General features: G+C 46.7%; 1 protein-coding gene across 1 annotated transcript in view; it reads left to right on the top strand.

Annotated features, from left to right (window-relative positions):
• The window catches only part of ccr9b (chemokine (C-C motif) receptor 9b), a 3,374-nt gene extending 1,014 nt beyond the window's left edge, over positions 1 to 2,360 (top strand). Inside the window, exon 2 of the mRNA XM_080019845.1 lies at positions 736 to 2,360. Within this exon, the coding sequence (XP_079875971.1) occupies positions 793 to 1,791 (999 nt within the window). The 5' untranslated portion in view covers positions 736 to 792 and the 3' untranslated portion in view covers positions 1,792 to 2,360. The remainder of the gene's footprint in view (positions 1 to 735) is intronic.
• The last annotated feature ends 7,640 nt before the right edge of the window (positions 2,361 to 10,000 follow it).

Genomic DNA, 10,000 nt, shown 5'->3' with positions numbered 1-10,000 from the left:
AAATGTCAGATAGACACCTCCCAATACACTTGAATCCTGTTTCATCATGAAAAAAGAAGAAGCCGAGTGACAAGATGGAGGTCTTGCAACCTCGATGCGTATCTGGTTTGGAGAACAATCAAGTGGCACCACAGCCGGTGCGACGTTATTTTCGTCACATTTTCCGTTCTTTGCGAAACGCACTTATCTTTGTCCTACATCTCCGTGGAGGTCGACCGAGCGGGTTGACACATGCAGCGCGAGGCCCCCGACCCCAAGCCCCCCGGGATGGTTAGACACCCCCGCACCCCTCCGCCGCCTCCCGTGGAAGCGGCAGGAAGCGGCAGGAAGCGGCAGGAAGCGGCGCGGTGCGGTGGTTTTTCTCCCGCCCGTCGGGCCGAGAACACCTGCTCGGTTCGCCACTTCACACCGCTGCATGCCGCCGTCATGCGTCACGCTCACGAAAGCCAGGAAGCAGACGGTGTCGGGGGCCATTGACCGCGTCAACACCAAACAAAACAGACAAAATAAACTGGCCCCAAATAACCCCCAAAGAACTCGCTGCCGGGAGGAAATGAGAATTAAATTAAATTAAATTAAGTTCAATTAAATTACACTTGAATTAAGTTTCAATTCAATTGAAATTCAACACAATTCAACTTTATGGTCACTTTGCTGCACCTTCCAATGGGGCAAATGCCACAAGAGAAGAAAGGAGCCGAGCTGTGAAAATGATCATGTTCTGTTTGCCTGCAGGACACCGGCTCTGGATTCAACAAGGACTACGAGGACGTGGTTTCTGGCGGCGCGGGCATGTGCGAGAAGGGTCTCGTCCGGCAGTTCCGCGGGCGGTACGAGCCGCCACTGTACTGGATCATCTTCGTCCTCGGTGCCGTCGGAAACCTGATGGTGGTTTGGATCTACGTCACCGTGCGCAACCGCCTCAAGACCATGACGGACGTCTACGTGCTGAACCTGGCCGTGGCCGATCTCTTCTTCCTGTGCACGCTGCCTTTTTGGGCGGCCGACGCCGGGCGGGGCTGGGAGTTCGGCGTGGCCCTCTGCAAGATCATGTCGGCGGTGTACAAGGTCAACCTCTTCAGCAGCATGCTGCTGCTCACCTGCATCAGCATCGACCGCTACATCGCCATCGTGCAGGTCACCAAAGCCCATAACCTGAAAAACAAGAGGCTGTTTTACAGCAAGCTGGCCTGCCTCACGGTCTGGCTGCTCTCCATGCTTCTGGCGCTGCCCGAGATGATCTTCGCCGAGGTGAAGACGCGCCCGCAGGCTTCCTGCGACCTGGTGTACCCGAGCAGCGACCGCAACCGGACCAAGATCCTAGTGCTGTCGCTGCAGATCTGCATGGGGTTCTGCCTGCCCCTGCTGGTCATGGTGCTGTGCTACTCCGTCATCGTCCGCACCCTGCTGCAGGCGCGCAGCTTTGAGAAGCACAAGGCCCTGCGCGTGGTCTTCGCCGTCGTGGCCGTGTTCGTCCTGTCCCAGCTGCCGTACAACGGGCTCCTGGTGGTGGACGCGGTGCAGGCGGTCAACATCACCATCACCCATTGCAAAACCGCCAAGGGCTTCGACATCGCCAAGCAGATCACCAAGAGCCTGGCCTACACCCACGCCTGCCTCAACCCTTTGCTCTACGTCTTCATCGGTGTCCGCTTCCGGAAGGATCTGCTGAGGATGGTGAGGGTGTGCACTGGGGGTCTGGGCAGCGGAAGCATCATTAAAATGCAGCCGGTTCCCAAGCGGCCTTCTGTGATGTCTGACACTGAGATGACCAACGCCCTCTCCTTATAAATACCCCCTTTATCCAACCGATACCCGAGACCCCAACAGAGACACTGAACACAATCCTCAACGATATTATGTCCCTTTGTGAGGCAAGATGGACAAACAATTGGCATTTTGTGTGTGAACTGTGTATTAAATACTGTAAATACTCAACTGTGTGTATTTTTTTCAACAACTTTGGCCCAGTCTACACACACAGATTTTTCTGAAAACGCATTTTCGTTAAAAAATAAATAAAAAAAATATCCGTCCACACAAGAACACGGAAAACGATTTCAAACGCTGAAGCGTTCCAGAGCGGTAGGAGGCAAAACCTGAGGTCAAACACCAGAGGAGAACGAGGAGCCAAATCTCAGACCTCACCGCTCCCAAGTTGTTGTTTTCGTGTGGACGGAGCCAAAAACGCAGATAAAATACAAGGTTTTCAGAAACATCCGGACCCGTGCGGACACAGGCTTCCTAATGTCATGTTGTTGTTGTTTTTGTTGTTGTTGTTGTTGTTGTTGTTGAAGCTGTGCACCATCCATGTATGTATGCTTTCAGGTGTGAGACCATTAAAAATGATGAAATACTGAGCATTCTGTCATCAAGTGTGTCGCCCAGTTGTGCGCAATGAGGAAGCAATCAAAGGGTGAGACCAGCGGTTCCATTCTAACCGTTTGGTGCAGTTGGTGCAGTTGGTGCAGTTGGTGCAGTTGGTGCACTGTGGGAACCCTCTTCCCTCTCTATCTGCGCCTGGTACGAGAAAGCAAGAAAACTCTTTCACTGGTGTAACGTACGTCTTGTGGTGAGAGGCAGACGGCGGCTGCGGCTGTGGCAGTTTCTTTTCTTTTTTTTTGTTGTTGCCGCAGCAGTGTTCGAACCCCCCCCCCACTCCCCCCGTCACTCGGAGACGCTTGAACCTCACGTCCGGGTGCAGGTCTGGGTATGACTGGCACTGAAGACGACCGTCTGGCACCCTCACGAGGGTTGTGACTCAGCAGGGTGTCAGCAGACAGGAAGATCAGCGCGGTGACGGGAGGCCGCTCTCGCCAAATCCGTCCGGGGGGGTGGACGCTCAGACCACTGCGTTTTGATCATCATGAGGCTTTTACGTTGAATAAAAAATGTCCCTTAAACTATCGATAAAATAAGGAAGATGTCATTTCATGTTCCTCCAACAAAGACAATTCTATATTTTAGGGAACAGGTGGCAAGTCTGCTTACCTCGTTTTTCCAAGAGTTTGTTTCTTTTGCAAAGTTAACAGCGTGGCAGCGGGGTGGGGCTGTGGCGCCATCTGCAGGTTGGGAGAGCCGACGCCGGCACCCGGAAAGGGACGCAGCTGCAGGAGACTGAGACGACGAGCAGAGTGTAAGAGATGCTGTGTTTTCACCCCTCGCCTCTCCCTCCTGACGCAGAGCTGCTGACATAGATGAGGTTTGTCCAAAAACAGCCGCCGTCTTGATTTAAGTTTGAATGAAGGGCCAGCGCAGTAATTTCTGTGCCACCCGACTCCTGGTCCATCTCGAGCCCACAGCGACAAGAGACCATTGCCATTCTTTCGTATTGCAGGTTTCACCACAAACTTCGAAAATGGCTGAAAGAAAACCAGTCTAGCAGTCATTAGTTCTACGTAGGCCTTCATTTATTTATTTTTAATTTAATGATGTGCACTGTTCTGTATTGTATTTTAGATGATGTATTGCCTTGTAATGTAATTTTACTCCGTTCATCTCTTACTACTCTGAATTGTGTTGAATAATAATAATAATAATAATAAAAATAATAATAATAATAATAATAGTACACTTCATATACACCGTGTTCCAAATTATTATCCAAATTATATTTTTCTCTGATTTTCCTAAATAGTTGATGCAAATGACAGTCAGTATAATTTTCAAGTCATCAACCGTTAGGGTATAATTCGAATGTTATTGAACAAACCTCCCAATGATAACAGTATCTTTTTCCAAAATAAAAAAACATAAAATGCACTGTTCCAAATTATTATGCACAACAGAGTTTCAAAACATTTATAGGTTGTAAAGAACTGAAAATGGTCATTTGTTGAATGTGCAGCATTAGGAATCATATTTACTGAAATCAAAAGCTATTTCAATCAAAAATATCTGAACAGGCCAAGTTCCATGTTGACATAGGAGCCTTCTTTCTTATCACCTTCACTGTTCTTGCCTCCATTGAACTTGTGAGTTTTTGGAGAGTTTCTGTTTGAATTTCTTTGCAGGACGTCAGAACAGCCTCCCAGAGCTGCTGGTTTGATGCCAACTGCCTCCACCCTCACAGATCTTTTGCTGGAGGATGCCCAAAGGTTCTCAATAGGGTGGAGGTCACTGGAGGATGGGGGCCACACCATGAGTTTCTCTCCTTTTATGGCCATAGCAGCCAATGACACAGAGGTATTCTGTGCAGCATGAGATGGTGCGTTGTCAGGCAGGAAGATGGTTTTGCTACAGAAGGCCGGGTTCTTCTTTTTGTACCGTGGAAGAAAGTGCTCAGTCACAAACTCTATATGCTCACACCTTCAGAGGCCCAGACTCCGCCACCTCCTTGCTGACGTGGCAGCTTTGTTGGGACACGGTGGCCATCCACCAACCATCCACTACTCCATCCATCTGCACCATCCAGGGTTGCACAGCACTCATCAGTAAACAAGACTGTTTGAAAATGAGTCTTCATGTATTTGGGGGCCCCCTGCAACCCTTTCTGCTTGTTAGCATTGCTTAGGGGGGCCCAATAGTAGCTTTATGCACAACTGCAGCCTCTGGAGGATCCTACACCTTGAGGTTGGCTGGACTCCAGAGGCACCAGCAGCTTCAAATACCTGTTTGCTGCTTTGTGACGGCATTTTAGCAGCTGCTCTCTTCATCCCATGAATTTGTGGCAGGAACCTTCCTCATTCTGCCTTTATCTGCACCAAGCCCTCTGTGCTCTGAATCAGCCACAAATCTCTTCACGGTACGATGATCACGCTTAAGTTTTCCTGAAATATCGAATGTTTTCATACCTCGTCCAAGGCATTGCACTATTTGAGGCTTTTCGGCAGCAGAGATCCTTGTTCTTTCCCATATTGCTTGAAACCTGTGGCTGCTCAATAGTGTGGAACATTCTTCTTAAGTAGTTTTCCTTGAATTGGGCACCTGGCAAACTAATGATCACAGGTGTCTGAGATTGATTCCAGTGATTCCAAGAGCCCTGAGGCACAACACCATCTATGAGTTGAATTGAGAAACAAAAAATTAAATGTTTATGACACTTAAATCCAATTTGCATAATAATTTGGAACGCAGTGTAGAGAGCACACACAAAGTTACAAAGTGCAAATAAAAACAATAATAAATGCAGTGCAGCCAGCGATGCACAGGGTTCAAGTTAGTCACGTTAGTCACAATTTTCAGTTTTACGAGTTCCCATGAAACGCAGCATCACATCCGATTGATCCCGAATTATAATTTTCTGAGTTTCCATGGACACAGCATCAGTTAAAACAAATTTTCCGAGTCCCCATGGAACATAGCATTGCTTCCTACAAACACGAGTTACAAATTTTCGAGCTCCCATGGAACGCAGCATCAGCTCCCTCTCGTCTTGACTCGGTGCAGATCCTGCACAAATCAACCAATACACACCAATGCAGTCCAGACCGCAGCACACCGCACACCTCGCCCCATGAGGAAGCCCCCCAGAGCCACACCTGCACCTATATAACAAATTGGATGATGATGTCACAAAGCGACCTGCTCCACCACCCCAGCCGGCTCCACCAACCCCGCTGGCTCCACCCCCGCAGCCCGCCCCGCTCCACCAACGTTGAGCTACTTCCCCTAGATTGGCAACGGTTCTTTACTAATTCCTGCTCCAAATATAGATCAATGTGGATCAAACTTGGACCACAAAATGTCTGAACTGCCCCAAATACAACGACACTTCATTCATGTCCATGGGTTCGGCGGTTGCTGTGCACCAGACACTTTCAGTTGGAAAAATGCCAAGGAGAAAAATAATAATAAAAATGTGAACAAAACCAACAGGGTTCCAGGCCGGGCAGGAATCCTGTTTACACAAAACATGTGCAGAGGAGGAAAATATGTAGGAAAACAGAACTGAAAAACGGCGCAAAAAGAATCAGGTAAATATGTTAAACACAACGGTATAATAATATATAAATGAAATGTATGTAAATCAAAGTGAAAAATAAAAGACTAACAGATAAAATCCTGAAAATCAGTTTGTTTAAGGGAGACATTTCCAAGACGGCCGACCCCTCAGGCGGGTCGCTCCACAGCCCCGGGGACGCTTGTCACGGACTTCCACTGGACGTCTGCCGCCACAGGGAGCGTTTGGAGCAGCCACCGTGGGAAGCTTAAGGAGGCGGTTACTCCTCACTTTGTTAAATGAGTTTGCATTGAAGCGCCGGTGCCTCATGTTGCTCTGGGGGCCTTGTTGTGAAGCTGACAAAGTGCTTCTGTCTGTTTGAGAAGGAGGCCAATAAAAGGTGATCTCCCCCCAGGAAACACTAGCGAGCACACGGTACTCATCAGGTATGATTCAGAGACGGAATGTTTAAAGAGCAACCTTGTCCCCCGGCAAGCTCGAGCACAAACCCTGGTGTGTTATTGAGGTTGTTGAGGTCGCAGCCGTACAAGTGCAGCCTGCCTTCTGGATTCGGGTGAGACCACAGAGACGTACGCTTTCATTCCTCTCCTTTGTTCTGGTTTTCTCTCTCTCACGACAGGAAGCCATCAGTTCAGTCAAAAACAACATGTTCCCTGAAAACTGCAGCGGGGCAGAAGCCTCTCTCCGGCGCTCTCTCAGACGGCGCCCATGGAGACGCTTGGCCGGCAACGGGTGTTCTTTTTCTAGGGGTAATTACTGATCAGATCAGGTCCAAATCAAAGCCACGCCCCGATGAGTTTCTATTTCCATGACGTTTATAATGCACCACATTGCGGCTTCAAACAAATCGCATGTTCTAAAGTCAGTGTGATGTGACGATAAGACTTCCACCATACTATCATCAGAAACATAGCTGAGATGAAAGACTTTTGCATAGTTTTATCATGATTATTATTAATATAATAATAATAATAATAATAATAATAATAATTATTATTATTATTATTATTATTATTATTATTATTATTATTATTATTATTATTATTATCAGAAGCATAGCTAAGATTAAAGACTATTGCATGTTATTACTATTATTATTGTTATTATTATTATGAATGTTTTATATATTATTATAATTTGAGTGTTATTATTATTATTTTTTGACTCTTGTTATTATTATTATTTTTATTATTATTATAATTTTCAGAAGCATAGCTAAGATGAAAGACTATTGCATTTTATTATTATTAGATCTATATATCTCTGTACATAGTTATTTTCCTCGTTGGACTGCACTATCATCAACTACTATCATCTTTATTCCTACTTCTTCTTTTGCACAGACTTTGGAGTTTACTCTCTATCATTTCCCTGCACCATATTTGCATGACAGCATGTGACAAATAAAGAAACTTCAATATTATAACATAAAAAGGATGAATTGAGAATATGAATCAATTTCCAGAAATATTCAGAAAATATTTAATATAAAATACAAACGATTTTCTTTATACTTTTACACCCAATCGAGCAAATTAAGCTCTGGCCTACAGAGAAAAGCTCAAGCTGTAGAACTATGGAAGGACTTGGAAAGTCAAAACTCTTTGCTGAACACGACATTTATCGCAAAAAAAAGTCGACATTTACTCCGATCAGTTTGAGTTAGTGAAGCCAGTTCTCAGGTTCATGTCGTGAATCAAGGGCACGACTACAACCACAACCAGAGCAGCTCGTTGGAGAGCCCTGACCACAGCGATGGCCTCCTCCAGCGGTGATGCTGCCCCGCCCGCACGTGCACCTGCCCCTGCACCTGCTACGCCTGATGGAGACCCACCGGGGCCATGTTTACAACAAATGTTTTCTTATGTCTGAGGGAAAGATATGTCTTACCCAAAGAAGTGCCTCTTCTGCTTACCCAGAAATACAGAGATATTGGCAACATGAATAAAATCAGAGCAGATAATAAGTCTGGCTTGTGTTCCTCCACAGGATTTGCTCTTCCTTTTTTCTTTTGATACTTAAGTCCCTTCAACGCGTGTGACTCCACAGTTAACACTGTGGAGTCATTCAGATTCCTGGGGACAACAATCTCACTACCACCATCAAGAAGGCCCGGCAGAGGCTGATCTTTCTGGGGTGGCTGAAGAAATCCAACTTGGCCCAGAAAACCGTGATTCAGTCCTACACGGCCATCATCAGTCCGTCCTCAGCTCATCTATCGCTGCCCGCTTTGCCGCCTCCGCCGCCTCCGCCGCCTCCGCCGCCTCCGCCGCCTCCATCATGAGGACAAGGGGTCACTGGGTCAGTCCATCTCTCCCGGACCGGAACCACTTCAGGACCAGGAAAGATCATCGCTGATCCTTCCCATCACAGCCGCCGCCTCTTCCAAAGGCTTACATCCATTAGTAAGACGTCTCTACTTTTACTCAAAGTGTGGCTTGGCAATGCTTTTCCACCGCTGCATATTTGTAAATTGTGATTCAGAAGAACTCAGTACAGCACATGCACATGCACGGGCACATGCACATGCACAGTCACATGCACAGGCACATGCACAGTCACATGCCCAGGCACATGCACAGGCACATGCACCTGCATGCACCAACAAGCTGCAGGGATCGTTGCGTTACCGCAGTTGTCCACGAGGTGGCGTAGCTTGCACAGTAAAGCAAGCAAGCCCAGCGCACAGGCTGTTGTCCAGCGGAAATACCGCCATCTAGTGGCAGGAAAGAGAACACACGTTACACTTCAGAATGAGAGGAGGTTTTCTCTACTTCGCTGCTAATTGACAGGCAGGTGGGTCAGGTAGACCGATAGCATTTTTTTTTTAATATTACGTGTTTTTATATTCCTGGACAAAGAGGAACTTTTTGTGGTTGCCATCCAGGGAAATAGTTGAAGGAAGAAAACCCAGAGCAGGTCAACTGTGTAGTTCTACTTGTAGGATCAGAAGTGGAGCAGCACCTGTGGTGTGTGAGCATCCCATCCATCTTTCTGCACGAGGGGATTAAGGAGTATTGTGTGTGTGTGTGTGTGGAAGAGGGATAGAGATAGGGGGAGAGAGTGTAAGTATTTGAAGGAGAAGTGGAAGACGGAGAGCAGGAGAGGCGGAGAGCAGGAACATGACTAATAGGTTCGATGGAGCAGGCATGTGTGACCCATTGACTTTGGCCAGGACTGTGTTCTGCCAACAAACGGGCCTGTGATCTGGCTCCGTGGTGCTGGGAGAGTCGGGGGACGATGGCTCATGTATCACCGGCGACCCACTGACGCCCCGGTTCATTCGTAATTACATCCAGGAGAGCGTGGCCTCACCAAAGGCTTTATCTCGCAGTGCACGGTCCGGGGCGGCTCGCTGCTGTGGCTGAAGGCCCCGTGGGTCAGGGATTCCAAAGCTGGGGTGCCAGACCCCTGTAGGGGGTCGCCAGAGATCACAGGGGCGGTCACGAGGCCTTAATCGTGGTTTGTGAGGCCTAAATCCGTGCAATAAATTGAAATAACAGCAGAGACTCAATGTAATAATAACAACAATCTAATAATTTATAATTGATTCCCTATATACTGAGACTAATAATCTGTACAGTTCATATACTGTAATGACATTTGTATATTCTGTATGTTTTTATACATTTAGTGATTTCTGTATTTCTATATTTCTGTATTTTTTTGGCTATTAGTGTATCTTTGCCTATTTTTATTTTTTATTTTATCGTATTTTATTCTATTTCATAATTTTAAATTTTGCATTTTTAGGCTGTTGAGCTTCTTTTTTTTAATGCTAACCGTAGAGAAATGCACCAATCCCTGTACATGAACATGTACTCAGACTGAAACAGGTTTGGTTTAAGGATAAAAGGTTGGGAACCCGAGTGGAGGCGATAGAATTTTATGACTTTTTTTTTTGGAAGAAATGAATAAAAATAGGAATAAATATAAATTTTTTAAAACGCTAACGCGTATCATCAAATACAGATCGGTGCTCAGGGAACCTTCGCCCTCGCTGTGACTTCAGGTCTGCTACTCGGCAAACTCGGGCCTGAGCAATCTGGCCCGAAAATTCCGACTTCCAAAAATGCCCGCTGCTTTGCACTTTTCCAA

The sequence above is a fragment of the Zeus faber genome (assembly GCF_960531495.2).
Source record: "Zeus faber genome assembly, chromosome: 19".
Classification (NCBI taxonomy): Eukaryota; Metazoa; Chordata; class Actinopteri; order Zeiformes; family Zeidae; genus Zeus; species Zeus faber.
The sequence above is the reverse complement of the archived record's forward strand: the minus strand, read 5'-3'. Positions and strand labels throughout refer to the sequence as shown.